This window comes from Manis pentadactyla, chromosome 10 (assembly GCF_030020395.1).
Source record: "Manis pentadactyla isolate mManPen7 chromosome 10, mManPen7.hap1, whole genome shotgun sequence".
In the NCBI taxonomy this organism is placed as follows: domain Eukaryota; kingdom Metazoa; phylum Chordata; class Mammalia; order Pholidota; family Manidae; genus Manis; species Manis pentadactyla.
Window position 1 is genome coordinate 98,758,509 of NC_080028.1, and position 20,061 is coordinate 98,778,569.

The window sequence follows — 20,061 nt, forward strand, 5'->3', positions numbered from 1 at the left end:
TGCCCATTGAGGAATAATAGAAGATCAAGAAGGGTCATGAATTGGAGAAGGCTGGGCTGCAATGGGACAGTGTACAAACACAGAAGAAGCAGAACCAGGTAAACAATGGTATGAATTTCATTTATTTAAAACAGTATTTCTCACCTTTCTCAAATTGAAGACTGCAAAAAATAAAAGCAGTGCTTTATTGAGTTGTCATTAACCCCGGGAGCAGTGTGGGTATGTGTCCACACTCCGTAACCCCTATGCTCACGAAACCTCGGCTCACACATGCCAAATGTGTAGCCCATCTCACAAAACAGTCCTGAAGCTTAATCAAATAAAGCTATTGTACACAACATTTACATTAGAAAAAGATAGCTGGGTGTATGAAAGCCAGGTGTGTTCTTCCCTTTAAGTAAAGTTTGCTCCACAGTTGGGGCATCTTCGCTTCTTCAAGGCAAAACAGCAGATGAAGCCAAAAGGGAACAAGACGATGGCCAAGAAGATGCCCAGGAAGGTAAAGGAGTCCTCCAGAACGCCAACCCTGCAGAGAGACAGGGCCTGGGGTCAGGGCTGAGGCCCAGCATCCCCTCCTCGCACGAGACGAGACCCATGACTGCACGGACCCGGGGCTCACGGTGACGCTGTCCACAGAGGCCATCTATCCCCCCAGCAGTGAACCCGCAGCCTCGGGGCCATCAGACCGCCTGCGTGTGCCCGTCACATGGGGACAGCAAACTGCTGCCATCAGTCACTACACAGGAAACACGAAAGGAAGAAGAAAGGGATCACCACTCGAACAGCCCCAGCCACATGGTCTGCCAAGTTTTCCCTTACAAAAGCAGCAGCAGCAAATGCTAGTTTCTATAAAAATTCTCATCTCTGAAAACAAGACCAAGAAAACCAAATCACCTGATGGTATTTTTTCCCCATGTTGAGAAATTTCAGATTTTTCCATCCCCTTGAGGAAGTTCTAAAAACAGTGATAGAGTTTAGAATCCTGGGCAGTTTTGCTAAGAGAGGTTATATTCTAGTGGAAGACTTAAAAAGGCCAAGTTCACCTTCAGGCTGACAGCACAGGATGTGAATCTGACACCTAGGGCATGTCTCCCACGCCCTGTGCCAGTGGGGACAGGTTCAGCGACCCAAAGTCCCGACTCAGACTCCAGGGTCATTTTCAAAGGCCCCAAAGGTGGGAGCAGGAGCCATGTGCTTAGCTCTGCCGCTGCTCATTAGGATACTTCTATAAAGTTCTGGGCACAGGGCTGGAATTAAAATGAACCAACAGCCAGCTCAGCTTGGAGGAGAAATGCATCTCACTCCTGGAAGCCAGGGAAAGCCAGTGGGAACGGGCACCCTGGGCACAGGGACACCTGTGACTGAGGGCCAACAGGCAAACAAGCCATGTCACCACAATTCACCAGAACAAATGTGCCCAGCCCCACACTACTGAGTGCTGAGAAGGCAGAAGGGAGAACAAGAGTGGGTGCGAGGGTCTCCAGGGGCCTGTGGGCTGGGCCTGCCCCACGCTCTCTCACCCAAGCTTCCACCACTGCACCCCATCCTTTATGTGTCTAGAAGCAGAAGCCTCCCACCCTCCACTGCACGTGGAAAGCAGGAAGGCTCAGCTTAACAAACAGGCCAAACGAACCCAGGCAACATGCAGACACAGGGCTTCCTCAGCTCCACAACCAGACTGCAGCCTCTTGAAGTCCCAAACCCTTGGGAGGGCCCCCTGCCCTGCAGAGCGGGGCCTGGCACTAACACTGGGCATCTGGTCTCCAGCTGCTTAAAGGATATTGGGACAGGCACTGAAGGACAGCACTTTTTCCCTAATTCCTACCCAAATCCCAAAACCCTGAGCTACAATGTCTAAAGCTGGAGGAAGCCCCAGAGGACTGGTCACTCCCCAGGCCCTCACTACCAGGGGACCAGGAGACCACCACCATAAGCACAAGATCCCCAGCAGCTGCCAGCCCAGCCTCAGACGCCCACCTGCCAGAACCACACCTACACCAGAAGGGACATGCTGGTAGCATGTCCCAGGGGGCTGGTCCTGAGCCTAGTCCCCCTACTAAGCTCTGCAGAGATGGGGGGGGGGTGTTGCTCGCCCCTTGCTGGAGTCACGATGCGTATTTGTTTAGGAAAGGCTCAAGTCCTGCGGTGAAGACACCCACTGAACTGCTTCACCCAGCATTTCCTGGACTCGGCGCCAACTGCACCCAGGCAAGGCCTGACCAAGGGGAAGTTTGACAACAGGCCTAGAATTCCATCAGCAGCTAGCGTTTCTCATGTAGACTAATATAAGTTCCCTTCCTCAGCCTACAAAGGTTGTCAGGCCACCACCCAGTTCCCCAGCCTTCCCCCAAGGCCATGCCACCTGAGAGTCCAGGCTCGGCCAAGCCTATGCCATGCCTGCCCCAGCCTCGGGCTCTCAGCCCAGGTGTCCCGGCTGGTGGTGTAAGACCCAGCTGAGAGAGTACCTATGGCCACACTGCCAAAGGGAGGGACAGGGGCTTCAGGAAGGACATCACCACACACAGGTGGGCATGACAGGCTGCCCTGGGCTGGAGCACCTGCTCTATCCACGGTCATGGCCAACCACTCCTACAACAGATGCTAACCAAGCCACTTCCAGAGCACAAGAGGCAGCCCCCTGGCCCCACTCCTGCTGCTTCCTGGCACCTACCACTGTTCTTCCCAAGCTGAAATCCCAAGATCACACCGATTAGCACATTCAGTTAAACGACAAAATTGAACCAGGCCACACAGGTGGGTGGCCTGCTTCCAGAGAAGCCTGCCCAAAGGAGTCACCAGGGTGCCTCACCAAGCATCCCCTCCAGGGGCCAATGAAGCCCAAGGTCAGTGACCACAGAGCTGAGTGCCCACCCAGGCTGGACACTCTGTATCATCTCAATGATCTGTTAATCTCAAAGACTGTTAAGAGGCAGAGCCTAGGGCCCAGTTTGTCTGCAAAAGGCTCCTGGAGATGCTCAGGAGGAGGCTGGGGCTCGGGCCGGGGCCAGGGTGGGTCCCAACCCATCCATCTGACCCCAGTGGCCTGGAGGGGGTGCCGCGGGGCTGGAGATGCTCTCCTGCACAGTGCCAGCTCCCATCTGCATGAACTGTCCTGACTGTGGGCAGCCACTGCCCCGGGATAGGCACTGAAAGGCAGCAGCCCCACCTGCCTTTTCCCAAATTCCAAAACCCTGGGCTACACTGTCTAAAGCTGGAGGGAACCCCAGAAGGCTGGTCACTCTCCCCAGGCCCTCACTAGCAGACCAGGGGACCACTCCCCTAAGCACAAGATTCCCACCAGCTGCCAGCCCAGCCTCAGGAGTCACTCCAAGAACTTAAAAGGCAGGCAGAGTGATGGGCAGCACAGGCTGACGGCCCAGGGGTGAGGAGCACACACTCCAGCACCCCCCACTGCTCAAATCCATGTTCCCTGTCCAGACCTGCCCCCTCTCCTCACCAGGGCACAGCTGGCAAGCTGGCCACCCTGACGGCCCCAATCGGGCCTGGCTTTGGGTTTGATCCAGTCAAAACCCCATGGCCCTCCCCAGTCCTGCTCCCAGAGCAGATCCCCAGCTCTGTCCCCCTCACTCTGCTCTGAAGGCCAGGCCACTGTCTCGAGAAGGGGAGGGTGTCCCCGTAGTGATGACAGAGATGAGCAGAATCTAGTCCTGCCAGCAAGGCTAAGACCATGAGACCTTCCAGAGATGGGCCTCAACACTCGAGCTCAGTCCTCAGGTGCCATGCTAAGGCTCTACACCTCTTACCCATAATTTCAAATGCCAAAAAGCTCTGAAAGCAGAATCTTTTCAGTAAGTTTGTAGCAAACCCACCTAGCAGCCCACATGTGACAAACATGTGGCCATTTATAATCTTTAATCTATCCCCTTAATGTGAATATTTGCATCTTGCTGCAGAAATATTAATGCTTTGACTATGCAGTACCACCCCAGACTTCAAAAGCAGCATTTGCATCATTAACACAGAATCTTCTGAATTGAGAAACATCATCCAGTCTCCAGGCAGTCTTCATGCAGCAACACCCCCAGGCTGCAGAGCAGACCTGTCCCTGGCACCTGTCCCTGTGAAGCCACCAAAGGAGGGAGGGGACACCCTGGAACACCCCTGCCCCAGGGAGGTGCTACCAGCCTCCCACCAGCCTCTCCAATGCCCAAGAGCCCCATCGGTTCAGGATAGGCTTCACCCTTTAGCCCCTGGCTCAGGACCCAAACCACACACAGGCTCCAGCTGTGCCTGGGGGTCCCACCCCTCGTGCAACTGGGGGCGGGGTGGTCAGGGAAGGATGTGGGAACTAGAGAAACAGGGAACTGACTAATTCTGAAGACACTCATTTAACTCCTGACCAGGACTGACGGAGAAACTGGCCACACGGTTTGAAAGAGGCCTGGGCGGGGCCCCAGATGAATACCACAGAGGCCCTGCCTGCCCAGGGCTCCTGCCAGCCACACAGACACACACACACACACGCACGCGCGGCTGGAAGGGAGCCAGCTCAAAGCTGCCCCAGGACCGGCCGTCAGCCACATGTCCCTGAGGTCCCAAGGCCGAAGACCTGACCAGGAACAATCACGTCCTTGCCACACCCACGTAGCCCAGCCCACACTGCCCACCCTCCCCAACTACTCACTTCCACAGGCCCCAAAGCCTCACTAGAAGGACAAGCCTCCTCAGGGAAAAGGGTGCAGAGGACATCCTCCATGTGTCCTGGAGCTAAGGCTCGGGGTGAAGTGCCCAGAGCTGCCAGCAGCTGTCTCCTCAGCAGGGGGGGTCCTACCCTCCCCCTTGGAGGCATGTCAGCACAGCCTTCAGCTGTCCCAGCATCCCCATTAGACACATCTCCCAGGGACAGATGAACAGGCAGTTCTGGCCTCCACGCACCTGCTCGGCAGCCCTCCACCACACCCGACCCCTCGGACGCTGCTCCACTGTCTGACCCCAGACTCACCACGGGCCACCCGGGCTCAGTCCCAGCAGCAAAACTGGGGAGGCCTGCCTGGGCACTCCTGTGGCCCCTGGTCTACACACCCCGCCCAGTGTGGCCCAGGCCATGAACCCTGGCTCACCATCTGCTGCTCCCGAGACCAGGAAGAGCACACAGGGTTGTGGACGGGGACAGGCTCTTTGTGGCAGCCTGTGTTCCAGTCGGCCCAGGCCTGCATCCCTGCTTTATGGTCCCAAGAGGTGGAGGAGCTGGTGCCCCATCAGTAAGGAGCAGCCCCTCCACAGCCCGTCACTGTCCACCTGTCACAGGCCCCCTTCTCTTGGGACCCTGACCCCACAGTACACCTTGTCACCCCATGTCCTGTGTCACGCCCTCATACCCTACCTCAGCCCCCAAGGACTCTCCCAAGGTTACCAGCAGCCTCCACCCTGAACCCCCAGTACCACACTGTGGACCTTACTGCCCTGACCTTTGAGCACCATCTGCCTGGTAGCTGTTCCTTGAGCCCCTCTCCTGCTTCCAAGACCCTACTTATTCTTGGATTTCCTCTGACCTCTCTGGTCCTCCCCCCACCCCCAAAACCAAGTACCTAACAACATCCAGCCAGCATCAGCAGGGAGCCCAGAGCAGGCCAGCCCCTGTGCCTGCTGCTCTGCACACATCCTGACCTTTGACCCTGGCCCATGCTGCCCAGGGCACCTTCCCAACAGGCTGCCCCACCACCCAAGGGCCCAGGCTCCCTGAGCTGCAGCAGTGCTGCCCTGTCTGCATCTAGAGACAGCCCACAGCCTTCAGAGAGGCCCAGGCCGGGCGGGGTGGGGTGAACCAAGGAGCAGCTCACTCCTCTGCTGGGGTCGGAAAACACTCTCCTGTGGCAGCTAAAAAGGGAAGATGGAGTCAGGCTGCTTGAGGGAAGGCTCAGATGACGGCAAAGTGACAAGTGACACAGGCCTCTTAGGCCAGGCCTCAGAGGGAATCACAGACTTGTGACTTGGGCAAATTCCTGCCAAGCGGTAAGGGGGGAAGGGGATGAGCCTGGCAGGAGGAAGTGTGGGAAAGTGAAAGGTGGCTTGTCTCCCAACTCCACGACATGGACTGTGCTCAGGGGTGGGGGTACCTCTCCCCTTCTCCCCTGACAGGCACTGCTACAGGACCTCACACCCACTCCGCAGACCTCAGCAGGGCTCCCTCGGGAAGCACCCAGCCTCTCCCTGCCTCCCTCCCTTGGGCTGCCCACCTCCTTTGCCCACCTCCCAGTCTCCCTGTGAAGGTGGAAAAGGCCTCCCACCTGCAGTCCTCCAACAGCAGCAGCCATGCAGGAAGATAGTAGGGATGCTGGCCTGGGGAGGAACCCACAGGCTGGGAAGGGACCTTACTGCTGGCATCCAGACAGGAGGGACACCAGAGGTCACACCATGGAGAGGATCAGTGTTTGGTCCCAACTTGGTCCCCCAAACTTGCGCTCAGCCCACCCACTCCTATCACTGTCCCAGGGCAGCGGCTGCCAGGACAGTTCACGTGGACGGGAGCTGGCACCGTGCAGGAACGCATCTCCAGCCCATGGAGGCAGGGAGGACAGTGACCCCAACATAAAGGGAAGAAACCTGTACCCAAATGCAGGTGCCCACCCCTCAGCCAGTGGACAGCCCCAAGACCCTAGCAGAGCAGAAAGCACAGCCTGACCTTGACCCAGATTGTGTGTGACTGGGGCAGCAGAGGCCCAGTAAGCAGAAGTCACCAGCCTCCCAGATGGCACAGCTCCCACCCCAGGGAAAGGGGGTATTGAGTGTGCTGTGTACCCCACGGCATCAGGGCCAGTGGACAGGAAACTCCACAGCCCTGGGGACAGCCACGCAGCTTGTCTCCCCTCCCTTTCCCTAGCCTGCACACACAAGCCATCCCATCGACATCCTATTTCCCAGATGCCAGTGGCTGGAAGCCTGAATCTGAGCCCAGCTCCTCCAGCAGGTGACCCCTGGCTGGGATGTGGCCAGAGGAATGGCAATCCCAGCCAGACCTCCCTGCTCCAGACACCTTCCTGACCCTCCCCTGGTTTGTCAGCCTGACTGCCTCCTTAAACTCAGGAGATCACTCAAAGATCTCTCCCCAGAACACCCCCCCACCCAAAACAGGAACTTGGAACCCTCCAGCTGGGCTAAGTGGGGACAGAAGGACTGTGCACACAGCAGGGTTTGGAGCACTCAGGACCGGCCTCAAAGTCACATACAATGGTCTGTCACACACCTCTTCCCACAAACGGGAGGGTCTCCACCAGCTCTCTCCACAGGGGACCTGCCCTGCCCTGTGGCGCCTGGCCAGCCTCCCTGTCCCGCCCCTTCTTCAAGCCAGCACCCCATGCATTGGAACCCCAGTAGCCACAGGGGGAACCAAGGTCATGAGGGCCCAGCGCCTGGCCCTGCCCACCCTGCCCTGTGTGTTCTCCAGAGGCCTTCTCATCAGCTGCATCAGAGGAGACACCATTTGAAGTTTGCAAATGTAGTCCCCCTGGCCCAGACACACAGGTGGCTCTGGGAGTCGTGCTCCTGCCCCAGCTCTGCAGTGCCCTCCCTCTTCCCCAGCCCTCACCTCCAAGACATATGCACTCTGTGACTCTGGAACTCTTAAATTCCCTCTGACTCTACTCAGCTTTCACATACATTTTGGAAACTTTAAGTGTAAACCAGGGTTTCTCAAGTCCACCTCGGAGACTTCAACTGCTGCCTCCCAGATAGGCGAGCCAGCCTTTGCCAAGTCAGCCTCACTTTCTAGACCATCTGAGCACAAGCATCCATGAAGGGCAGGAACCAAGCCTTGTCTGAATGGACTTCTCAGGAGCTGCGTCTCCAGCCCTGTAACGCATCCTCAGGAGACTCTGGAGGCTCCAGTTTGAAAACCAGAAAAATATCATTCAGGCCCCAAAGAACCATGACGTTCCCATCCCCATCGAGCTAATGGCCCTGCTGGGAAGGCCGCCCCCTGGCCTCCAGCTTCTTGAACACCTGGCCGTCTGAGTCAAGGCTCTCCCGCTGCCAACTTCAAACTGCCCTTTACGGCAAAATGAAACCATCTACCACCTTCAGCAATCAACTGCAGAGCAAACTTGCAGGCCCCAGAACCAGGGAGGAGGGGCTCTGTTAACATTTCTTCATCCCACTCACTTGGGACTCAAAGGTCCCAAAAGCACTCTACTGCCCAGGAAAGAGACCCCCACTCCCAACCATGTGCCCCATGAACGAAACGTGCAGAATCCACGCGGCAGGTCAGCAGCTGCCCCAGATCAAGGCTGACCCACTCGCCAACGATCCTGCCTCTAGAGGCTGTGTGCGCTTTTACAAGCTTCCGGAGGCAGCCCCCAGGCCTGTGACATACCTGCAGACTGGGCAGCCTCCCACGACGACGATGGAATTGGCAGGGTACCGGGTGACATTTCGGCTGTGGATGCTGTAGACCCTGGGGTGGTGGGTGGGGATCCCTGCGGGCAGGAAGACGCATCAGAAGGAGGCGGGGAAGAAACCAGGGAGTGTGAGGGCTTCTCCTGTCCGCCCCCGCCCCCAAAAAACCCTCATCCTTTCCAAATTCCAGACAATTGCCTTCACTAAGCGCCCACTATGGTCTTCGTCAGATGCTAACTTGCAGGTAGCCCCCTCGTTGGCAGAGTTAACTTAAAGCGGGGCTGTGGCGCTTCCTGGTAAGGGCGCGACCTGCGCTTGCGACCCCCACATGGGCTGAGGGGATCGGGCAGCCCGCCTCTAAAGCCCAGTCCCGGGTAGGGAATCCCCCGCCGGCCCGCCCCCAGACCCGCGCTCCGGCCCCGGGTCGGCCCCCGGCTGCGCCCCCGCCGCGCGGCGTCCCGAGAAAAGTTGGCTTGCGGGGTTAAAGGTGGCCGCAGGTCTGGGCCCAAAGTTTGCACGCGGCGCCCTGGACCCCGCCCCTGGCGCCCCTGGCCCACCTGCGACGAGGTAAGGGTAGGGCGGCGGCGGGGGCGCGGTGGGGATGGCGCCGTAGCCGTGCGGGCCGCACGCGAAGTCGCCCTGGCCAGGCTCCAGGTTGTAGGCGGGCGCCCGCTCCGGCAGCAGGGGCTTGTGGTCCATGGCGGGCGGCGCCCACCCACCCGGCCGGCTCCCGCTCTGCCTGCTTGGGTTCCCGCTCCCTCTCCGGCTCGGACCCCCGGAACGCCGGACGGCGCGGCGGGCCCGCTCCTTGGGACGGCGGTAGCAGCGACGGCGGGGCTGGGCCCCTCTCGGAGGCGGGCGCCGCGGGCTTCCCTTCCGCGCCTCCCCCCGGCCAGTCACAAGACTGGAGTCACGTGGCGCGGCTCCCGGCGGGGGCGCGGCGCGGGGCGGGGCCGGCCGGCGTCTTAAAGGGGCCGCGCCAGCCCCGGCTGTCTGTCCACCACCTGTTGGTCGAGACTCCGCGCCCCTCCCCGTGCCACTTCCGCGGTCGCAGACCTCTCACCGCCCCCAGGGAGCGGCGGGGAGACACTGCGGCGGGGAGACACTGCTGTGGGGTCGTGACCTTTCTGGCACGCGGGCCGCCCTCTCCCAGCGCCCCACCCATCTCTGAGCGCGGACACCCGCTCGGCCGGCCGGAGAGGCCAGGGCCCGATCCCCAACCCCCACCACGAGGGTGGCCAGGGGCCTGCGGCGGGCACGGCCGGAGGAGGGTCCCAGCGGGAAGAGTCACCAGGCCGACCGCTGGTTGTCACCGACCCTGGGCTGGGTAGAGGGATCGGGGCTCCGCGTTCTGAGCGACCCTGGATCCCAACCATGACGGCGCAAACTCCTGCAGGAAAATGCACGACGCGCACATCCACGTCACCTGCTCGCGCTCAGCAGGTATTCATTCCCTCGGTTTTCTTCCTGACAAAGTAGAGAATTTACAGGAGTCGTGGCCACTGATCGTGACTACCCACCCTCTGGGGACAAAACCCTATACTGGGGACGTTCTGCATGGCAGGCACTGTCCAACCCACCCGTTGTTCCTCGGTTTCTCCTATCTTCACAGCAGCCCGGGAGGTACGTACAACCCCGGGTTTGCCGCGGGGAGACTGAGGTTCAGAAAGGGGTGTGGCCTAAACGACCGCAAAGACCATCCGCTGTGTCTGGTTCCCTCACGAAAGCCTTTTCACTGTCACATGCCAGCGCTGACTGGATTTGTAGCACAGCTTTAAAAAGAGAGATGTGCGAGCTTCAGGCCCTTGACGCCTGTCACTGCTCTGTGTCTTTCCTGGGCCTTCCGCAGCACTGCCATTTCCCAGCTTCCTCAGATGACCTTCAGTGCTGATCTAGGGAACAACTCCACCTCCTCCCAGACCCCGCCTTATTTCTAGCTTTGCGTAAGAGACCATCATTTTATCAAGAGTTTAGCTCCTCAAAGCCCATCCCCATCTGCCTTCTCTCCTGTGCTGGTCATCACTGTCCCAACACTCCTGAGGGAGGAATGAGGGGAGGGCCACTTAAGGGCCTGGCCAGCATCAGGGGAAAGCCAGGTTATGAATAAGGCTGGCAGCCTTTGGGGCCAGCAGAGGTCCTGGGCTGCAGTAGGGAGGCATGTGCCCCTGGGGGCAGCTGTGGGAGATGGAGCCATAGGGTAACAGCAGCTGAGAGTGAGAGCCCGGCCAAGGAAGGCGGGTGCACCCTGAGCCTCTTCAACCAGGCAGAAGTGGGCTTGGGTTGGGCCTGTTAACACCTGCTCAGCTGTGGACATACATGTGGGGCCGCCACCCTGTGACACCTGACAAACTGCCGACAGCTAGCTGAGGTCCTTTCCTATCACACAGAAATTAACATGTCCCTTCGACTCCATGGTTAGTTTTCCTTTCTGCACATGCCTGTGTTTGCTAATCAAACTTCACAAAATCTGTAACCTTTTTTTGCTAATCAAACTTCACAAAATCTGTAGCCTCTGGCCCCTTTCCCTTCCAGTAACTGATTTTCCCCCCAACAGGGTCCCCTGGTATGGAAATCCAAACTCCTGAGTGACAGCGTGTGGCTTGAGGATTTCCCGACATCACTTCCACGGACAAACATAAAGCAGGTCCCGCCCCTTCATTCATGCAGCAAATGACGGGCCATCCTGGGGGAACACAGAAGGAGTAGTCTGGCAGGAAGCCAGACAGTAAACTCATAAGGGCTGCAGAGTGAGGTCTGTGTGGTGAGGGGGCTGTAGGTGCCTGGGAGCCCTGGGTGTCCTGAGGGTGCCAGGCGGAAGCACTGCCGGAAGGCCCGCGGAGCCAGGGGATGAGCATTCCAGGCAGTGGCAACCGCAGCCCCAGAGCAGCCGGCTATCACTGGGTGTGGCCAGAACCGTAGGAGGGTGTCCAGGGGACCGGGGTGGGCTGGCCAGGGAGGTGGAGCCAGGATATCGGCTAAGCTGTGAGAGCTTACTGCAGACATGCAGTTTAAACAGGAGGGGGAGCGTCAGATGTACACGGCAAAAACATAACTGGTAGATCAGAGGCAGCAGATCGAGGAGGAAAGAGGGCCGTGGAGATGAAGAGGAGAGGAAGGGTGTGAGAGAGTCCAAGCCCATTAAAACTCGGTGACCTCCAGGGGGATATGGGAGACTTAGGGTGCCCGGATGGTGGTGGTGCCAGAACCTGGTTGTGGATTAGAAGCAAATGGAGAGGCTAGTGACACAGGCTGGCTTGGTGGGTGCCTGTCCCGAAGAGACGCCTACCCGAAGGAAGGCTGTGCATGAAGACAGCTGTGAAGTGCTACGTTCAGATGCAGACGATCTCAGAGGTCACAGCTGTTCACCCACTCAAAATATTCTGCCCAGGATACAGCAAAACTGGCAGCATCCTGCCCTGTGGAGCCTGCACTCCAGTGGGGTGGGGAGGCTTTAGAAAGTGGTAAGCACTTCAGGGGAAGATGAGGTGGGTCAAGGGTATGTGGGGAGTGAGGCAGGCAGGGCAGTGAGTGGCCTGGAATCTGACATCGCTGTTCAGAGTGCGCACAGGGAGAAGGTGAGCAGAGACCGGAGGGAAGTCAGAGAGTTAGCTGTGAGCAGGCCAGCTTCCATGTGTTTGGTTATGTTTTGAGGGGAAGAAAAGTAAGAGCATGTTTATGAGCAGGGTAAACAACCAGATGCAGAAGAGGACAGATTCGGGAGAAAGAGGTGGAAGGGGATGGGGTCTGGTGCTGGTGGGGATGAGTCACCCGTAGAAACGGGAGATGATGGAGCACGTGGGCACCATGCCAGTGGACAGCTAGACGGAGCAGGGAGCTCTCTCATCTCCCTGCCGGCTTGTTTTCCATATGTAACAGAAAGCAAAGTGAGCAGCTGAGACCAAGGAGAGAGAAGGGAGTGTTGGGGTCTGAGAAGGGAAGGGAAAGGTAGAAAAGTCACCAAGGAGAATGGGCTCCTGAGCAGGCCAGAGAGTCGGACCTCACTGCTGGACAGCACAGGAGCTGACCTGCAGACCGGGATGCTGAGGAGTAATCTCACTCCTGTTCAAAACAGAACCAAGAGGCCCAAAATGGAGCCACTTATGCTCAACCCCATGTCAACAAACTATGACTTAATACCCAACCTCACTGCAGTTTCAGCCTCTCTTAGGAATATAATCTTAAACCAACAAACCTAGCATGTCCTGGTCAGCAGGGAGGTAACCTACCTGGTAAAGCCCTCTCTATTTACTAGATGAGATATGCCTGGCAGACCCCTTCCTATTTACTAGATGGGATGCTCCCTAATTCCTGAATCCCTGAATGAAGCCAATTTGATCTCTAAATTTATTCCGTTCAATTGTGTTTGTAAAGGATTTGTTGCCAGCAGCAGGAGACTTAAGACTGCTTTGGGGACGAGAAACACAGGCATGGTGCCCTGTGAACCCTTCTGAGTTCTCTTCTCACTCTTTCCTAGGGCCAAGAGCAAACTCCTCTTGGTTCTGAGCTCCACCCTCCTTGCACAGAGCTCCCTGTCTGCTTGGCTTCTGGTCTGCAATTCCCCTTTTGGAAACCCAGTCCAGTCCCCAGCCCTCATTTTTAGGGTCTGCTGGTTCAGCCCCTCCCCCAGTCAGCCCCAAGTGCCACAGAAATGGCTGCAGGGCTTCTCTTGGCCAGGACGCAGGGATGTCTCTTGATTACTGCCTCCTATTAAGGTACGTGTCTACCGTGTTTGTGTAGGTAAAGGCTGTTGCTAATGGAACTCTCAGAAACAGCCACAAAAGTGGTGGGCACAGGCAGAACTTGTAAAGCTGTTAGAGCACCCACCACCTAACCCAGAGACTCCCCTGCTGGGAGAGGTTGGTCACAGAATGGGCCACACAATGCGAGGTCACCCACTAACCTCAAGAAAATTTCTGTGCAACAGGGTACCCTGTAAAGCACCTCAACCCCGACCCAGCAGCACATCCCTTTGACTCTGAGAGACCCAAAGCCTTAACTGTAAATAAATAAATACAGAAATGCTTTAAATGGGATCCTTAAATTCCAGAGTTGAGCACCTCCAACACCCCTCCTTATTCAGTGTCTAAGTACTATGTTTCTAGAAGCTATAAACACCTACAAAAACGGCTAGCTCTTACTGAAAACGATCTTAATGACGATGGGAACTCTGAGAACAGTCCACTTAGACTCGCTCGCGTACGTGCACATGACAGCAAGCGCTCCAAGATCAAACAGCAGGGCAGGATGCCTATATTAACTGGCATGCAGCATCCTCCAGAAGGCTTTAAAAACTCCCAAATAACTTCATGGGAAGATTCGCTGTAAAAGGCTAGTGAAAACTTAAAAGACACAAGAGGGACCTAAAACAAAAGACTTAAGACCATCCTAACCCTGCACAAAGAAGGAGACACAGGCAAGAGTGACTGGAGTAAAACCACCCGTGTGGTCAGCAGGCTCTCACCTCCTGGCCTCCACGGCTGTCACCTTCCCAGTCCTGAGCCACAGACGCAAACGGGAATTACCAGGACGCATCCATGATTCAAAATTAGCTTCCCCTGGTGGATCGCCGTCCCCCGGGCTGGGATGGAAATGGGGCTATGATCAAGAACCTCTTCTTAACACGTGGAAGTATTTGGGAACCACAATTGAAATAAGGGCTGCCCAACAGAAATCCTTAAACTCTCTGGCCAGAGTTGTTCTTGATAATAAGATAGCCCATCATTATCTTTAAGGTGTCTGCAACCACCACCCGCTGCCCCTGGGTTAACACTTCCGGGGGAGCTGAAACTCGGTTAAGGTAAGATCAGCCCAGCAAGCCACTTGGCTTAAAAGGGCGACTACTTCGACTGGGTCTTTATTTGACTTACTTGATTTTGACTAGTTTGGGTCTTGGGTGCTGGGGCTCCAAACTGCACTTCAAACACTGAGAATGATCCCGCTTCTAGTAATCTTGGTAGCCTCCCTGCTCTGCTGTGTGCTCATAAATGCATCCTCACAGCTGCTAACCACAAAGCAAATGATCTCCCTAAGACCGGAATGCCAGAAAGGGATGGAAGACAAGGGCTGACTAAAAACGCAGACCTGCAGTCAGACTGTGAACCTCAGAGGACAGTGAAAAACTGTGAGAACCGAGTGGTGGCTGGGAGTGGCACTGACACTTTAAATTCTGATCACATCCCTCAGGCTGAGAGCCTGACCCAAAGAGAAGAATTGTTTCAAAAAAGAACCAGCAGGCCCAGAATGGAGTCACTTGTGCTAAGCTGCCACACCAGCAAACCAGACTTAACACCAAACCAAACGGCAGTGTCAACCTCTCCCAGGAGTGTGACCTTCACCCAGTCAACCTGGAATTTCCTGGTCAGCAGGAGTAATTCACCTGATAGACCCCTTCCATCCCCCAAAGATGAGGTGATCCTCTCTTTCCTTGTCCTGCCCTTTTCTGCCTATAAAAGTCTCCCATTTTATCCACCTCTTTGGAGCTCCTTTCTATCTGCTAGATGGGAGGCTGCCCCATTCATGAACCATTGAACAAAGCCAATCAGATCTCAAAATGTACCCAGTTGAGTTTTAACACCAAGTGCATATCTTAGCTCATCTTCCAGGTTCTCCCATGAATTAGACATCAACATCCCCGACTGCTTGCTGAGGAAACTGAGGCACGGCGAGGTTCTGGGACTTTTCCAAGGTCTCACAACCAGGAAAGATGGATCTTCAGAGCCCAGATCCAGCATGAGTGACCGTAAGGATCACGTCACACCGCCTCCATGCAGAGAGCACAAGAAAAGCCAGCCACTGTTTGATTTTAACAAAAATATGTTCTTATTGAAGAAGACTTGGAGCATTCTTTCCGCTGCAGTTTTCATATAGCTGAAATTCTGCACTTTTCTATCATATGTACATAAAAACATTTATGCTATTTCCATAAAAGTAAATAAATGTGATGTAAGCTGCTGTGTGTATGTTTTCCCTAAGAGCACCCAGCAGGGGCCTGCTCAGGCAGTGGGCGTGCCGCACCCCATCTAAGAGCCAGGGAAGGGGCCGCTGTCCTCCAGACCTAACGGACACCAAGGACTCTCCTCAGATGTAGCCAGAGGAAATCAAAACAAGGAGCACGTCCTTTCTGGCAGGCTTTGAGAAGTGCTGATAACCCATCTCCCAAGAAACCCGTGAGTTGTGCATTCAAGAGGCTAGCATCTCCCATAGTTGGGACTGTGGCAGAAAAAAAGCAAATTCATTTCAAAATGTAAGGCTGTAACCAGGTGCAAGGGACTGGCTCAGAGAAGGCCATTGCCAAATATTTGCTAAATGTTTATCTTAGATAAACACTGAGTTTTGAGTTTTATGATAAGCCTTATGATTCTACTAGGCAAATATCTCTAAATATTTTATAATTTAGGCACATCTCTACACAACACAGATGACAATTTCTTGCTGAGTCACGTGGTACATCTTATCATAAGTAATGTATTACTGTATTTAAATCCATGCTACACCCTTCATTCTCCAAAAGGTGGTCTTCACTACAGAATTCTACCAATAGGATACACTTACTTGTACAATGAAACATAGCATCCCTTTATGTCACCATCTCCCAGCAATTCTCACAAGAACAAAGAGTAAATTCTGGAGAGAAAATTTCTAAGCTAAATAAGTTTCCAATCAGTACTCAAACCCCCTAAAAATCAGTACAGTATTAGTAGATGTAACGGATGAATTCAGACTAATAATACACGTCAATATGGATGTCAACACATTTGTGGCAAACACATGCAAAATTAATTTAATGCCTTTTATCTCTGCCATCTTTGGTGTAACAGGACAGAGCACTTTCCCAAGACTTCATGACTGGGAGCAGGGGGAGCCCACGAACACTGCAGCCGAGTTTGGGTGTGAAGGGAGGTGTAAGTCCGGAGAAAGGAAATTCCAGGGCAAAATACCTCTAAAAACCAAAATCAGTTAAAGGGAGAAATAAAGTTAAAAATCCGTTTATTGCTTACAAGCTGCAGTCCCAGCCGTTTCTCTCTCCTGCTCCAGCAGAAGCAAAAAACAGCCCCCCCCCTCAGGTACAGATAAGCCCTCCCTCTAACACCCAAGCAATTACCCATTGATACGGGGATGAACTTCTCTCCACCCCAAGGAATGATGCAAATGCACTAAAGCCATGCTTCTCTCCACCCTTGAGCACTTGTTGATATGCAGATGTACTAAAGCCAGGCAAGATATTCTGGAAATTTACAATTTTACCTACAGGAGGCATGTGGAGGAAGTGGGCTGTGGTTGGAATGACACCTGGTTCTCATCCAGACTGTTCTCCAATCTGTCTGTGCAACTTGAGCATGTCACTTAACCTCTGTCAGTCAGGCTTTCTTACACTGGGACTTCAAACATCCTTTCAGGGTTATACCAATCTCTCTTCTGTGGGGACATCTTTACCCCCATCACCTTCCAGAATGACAGAATTTCCAGTTCTAAATGGAACTTCGAGGGAGAAACCCACATCTGTCACCCTCCTGTTGCATGTTGGCACCACGTGGTGATTCTTACTATGAAGGCCATGATACTCAGACATTGCCTCCCTCAATTTACAGACGAGGAAAGAGCCTGTCTTCTCAATGAGTCGGGTCCGCTGAAGCCCTTGCTTCATCTCCGTATCACCTGTGCCTGGAACCCAGGAGGTGCTCAAAAACTGTATAATTAAACTCAAGGTCACTTGTCCAAGATCACTAGGCTAGTGTGGATTCAAATCTAGGTCCTCTAACCTCCAGCACTGGGCTCCGGCCCACAGACTACGAAGCCCCTCTTCAGGCTAGAAATAGGTCTGGATCTTTCCAGAAGACCATTAAGAGCAGACAGACAGGAGGGAGGATACCCGTGGCAATGACTCATGCTCTTTGGGATCTCCCTGGGAGTTTGGTGAAATCACTCAGGAGAAATGACGTGCCTCTGAAACTTTGCTGCCCACTGTCAGATGTCAGTAAAAGTTACTCAGATTTACAAAATGTATTTCCCTTTGAAATCTGTCACCATTGTTTAAATACAATAGTAGCGCAAGACCAAGCGAACTGGAGGTGGACTTGTTACCATTCACCAGAGCCCTGAACTTGGTGACAACCGGAATCTCTGGTTGGTGGAAGCAAATGGCTGCACCCAAGTTGAGCTGAGGCCATTTCCTCAGGTCAGTAAGGGGTTTCTGTGAGCCACCCCCCAAACGGTGACTCTCAGAGAGCCCTTGCACAGCCTATGAGGGGCTTGAGCTCCACCTTCTCCCAGCCATCATTTTACTTGGCCAGCAACAGCCAGGACACAGTGCTGTGCAGGCCACAGAGCACAGCAGAAGGAACCAAGGGTTATTATGCAGCCTCTGCTTGAGTAACGTGGGCTTGGAGGACTACGGTGGGCAGGGGTCCTCAGGAAAACAAGGCCACCTCTGCCCCGAGGGTCCCTCCTCTTCAGCTCCCTGGATCCTCTCCCCTGGCCAGGACGCCCTGCCCGCCCTCCCTGGCCCCGTCTGAGGCTCCTACCTGCTGCCTGCACGGTGGACATGGCTGGCTTCAGTGAGTTGCCCCTGGGCAGTGGCGGGGGGCCTGAGGATGGGACTGGGAAAAGCCCCCTTAAGCTCCAACCTAAGACAGGCAGTGGGTGACATGAAGGAGGGACTGAGGGGAAGGCCACAGGGGGCAGGGCCATGGCCGGCAGAGAAGAGGGGGAGGAACCGGGCAGGCTGGCTCCACAGGGGACAGAGCGCAGCCTCCCCATCTGGCCTTGCCACGAAGAGTCTCAGGTTCTGAGCCTAGAGTCCGACCACTAGGAAGAGGCTCAGGGCGCCACCAACCGAATGTGGCCTCTAGGAGCTGGGATGGTTCAGTGAGAAGCTGATTTAATACCACCGCCAGGGGGATCTTTGATAAAAACAATGACTTACGAGAGGAGCGGGCTGAAGAGCCAGCCACACACCAAAGACAAAGGCCCAGTATCAGGCTTTGCCCTGTGTCCCTAGAAAGTGTCAGTCGGCACAGGTGGACCAAGGATTGTGGCCTTAACGGTGAGTAGGCAAGAATGGGCCCATAAATTCCAGCAACCAAGCTCCCCTCAAATGAGACCACTGTTCATTCATTTCTGTGGGTCTTTTCCCTTACTTTCCCAAGTGAGGTTCCTCTGCAGTTCCAGCGCAGACCTAAGGAAAAGGGAAATGCAGTTCTACGCCTCTGCCAGGAGACAGGGGGTCCCCGGGGCTGTGCATAAGGCTGGTGTCAGGGCCCAAAAAAGGGCTGGGGGAGATGCCTGGCAGGGCCCACTCTGTCCAGGCCACGTCCCGTGTTCCCTGACCTTTAGCACTTCAGCCTGGCTGTGGCAGGTTAAAAACTGTCACAGGTGTGAAATGCACACTTCATACCACCTTGCCTGAGAATCCATTTTCAAATCTGAACTGTTATCTGAAGTTCACATCATTACAAAAAGTATAACTGGATGTCATAGGATAATTTTGTATCTTTGGGGCTCTGCATAATGCAACCTTTAGTCCTCTTTATTTCAGAGTGTGCCTTCATTCAGGAACCAGGATCCCTAGTTTTTGTCTAAACAACAGCCTTACTGAAGAAACAGTCTTATTTTCCATCTTGTGTCTGCAAGTCCTGGCTTCTGTCGCCTACAAGCCTCCCTGCTGCCTCCCAGTCCCAGTCCCTCTTTGTGCCCCTCACACCAACTACCCGAAGACTTGTGCTTAAGGCCCACTGTGCTCAGCTCCCCCTGTCCAGGCACACAATCCAAGCACTTTCACGTATCCAAGCAGATCTCATGCCCTGAGAAGCACCCTCCGTGCAGGCCAGTCTTTCCTTCCTTCTGAGTCCCCACATCACCCACTTGGTGCGTCTTCATGGGAACGTCAGCTCTTGGTATTTATATTGTTTCTGGACGTGTCCTTATCCCCCGGTGGAGCCAGCATGGTCGGGAGGGTTCCCCCGCAGCTTTCTGATTAAGCTCTAGAGATCAGACTATCTGGGTTCTGGCCCTCCTATTCCTTATCTATTAACTAGGGGGGGCCCACCTGTGACTCAGTTTCTTCATCTGTAAGATGGGATAACACCCACATCACTTCATCAGATTTCTGGGAGAGTCCACGAGGCGATGTGTGTACTGAACACTAGGTGCTGCCTGGGGACCTTGCACAAGGCATTGGCACACCCAGCATTTATTAGGTAAAATATGGCAGCACCCCACCCCCACAGGGATCATGGGGCTGGGGTTCAGAGTGGACCCAGTCATGTAATTCCCTAAAGTTGACTTTTTCTCACATGGACACTCCATGCATTGTTGGGAGTTTTGTGTTTTTCACTGGGAGATCTTTGCACCTCCATCAAGATATCCATGATCTCTGTCCTCTGTCTTATTACAATGCCACACATGGCCCTGTTGGTAGGAGACAGGGCCCCCCACTCAGACTCCAGAACCCAGATCCTTTTCCCTTGTTGATGAGGTTCCTCACTGTCGCGGGAGCATCTGGCACAGACAGGACGTCCACACTCCCTACATTTTGTTTAGTGCTCAATTTAAGCTCTTCCCTTTAGTGAACCAAATGTTACCAATCAGTTTTTTTCACATCTGAAAATGATTACAAATAAAATCATTCTCTTAAACAATTTAACCTGCAGTTATAAATCTAGCACTGGTTGATTCTTTTGAATATTGCAAACATCTTAGCAAATAAAGTAT

At 54.6% G+C, this 20,061-nt stretch overlaps 2 protein-coding genes across 24 annotated transcripts; one reads left to right on the plus strand and one right to left on the minus strand.

Moving 5' to 3' along the window:
• Positions 1-101: 101 nt before the first annotated feature.
• On the minus strand, positions 102-9,229 carry BRI3 (brain protein I3). Its single transcript, XM_036897059.2, has 3 exons — positions 8,910-9,229; positions 8,330-8,432; positions 102-526 (listed from the first exon to the last, which is right to left on the minus strand). Exons 1-3 carry the CDS (start codon positions 9,049-9,051, stop codon positions 394-396), a joined length of 378 nt encoding a protein of 125 aa, XP_036752954.1. The 5' UTR covers positions 9,052-9,229; the 3' UTR covers positions 102-393.
• A 78-nt stretch (positions 9,230-9,307) lies between these two features.
• Positions 9,308-15,303, plus strand: LOC118918336 (uncharacterized). 23 transcript variants are annotated; one of them, XM_057487379.1, is made up of 4 exons: positions 9,308-9,795; positions 10,907-10,996; positions 14,085-14,149; positions 14,943-15,303. In XM_057487379.1, exons 1-4 carry the CDS (start codon positions 9,727-9,729, stop codon positions 15,217-15,219), a joined length of 501 nt encoding a protein of 166 aa, XP_057343362.1. In that variant the 5' UTR covers positions 9,308-9,726; the 3' UTR covers positions 15,220-15,303. The 23 variants fall into 23 exon arrangements, 5 of the variants coding, with proteins under 5 accessions (XP_057343362.1, XP_057343361.1, XP_057343359.1 ...); XM_057487376.1 differs by having other exon boundaries at positions 9,335-9,975; positions 14,310-15,303; XM_057487375.1 differs by having other exon boundaries at positions 9,335-9,795; positions 14,310-15,303.
• The last annotated feature ends 4,758 nt before the right edge of the window (positions 15,304-20,061 follow it).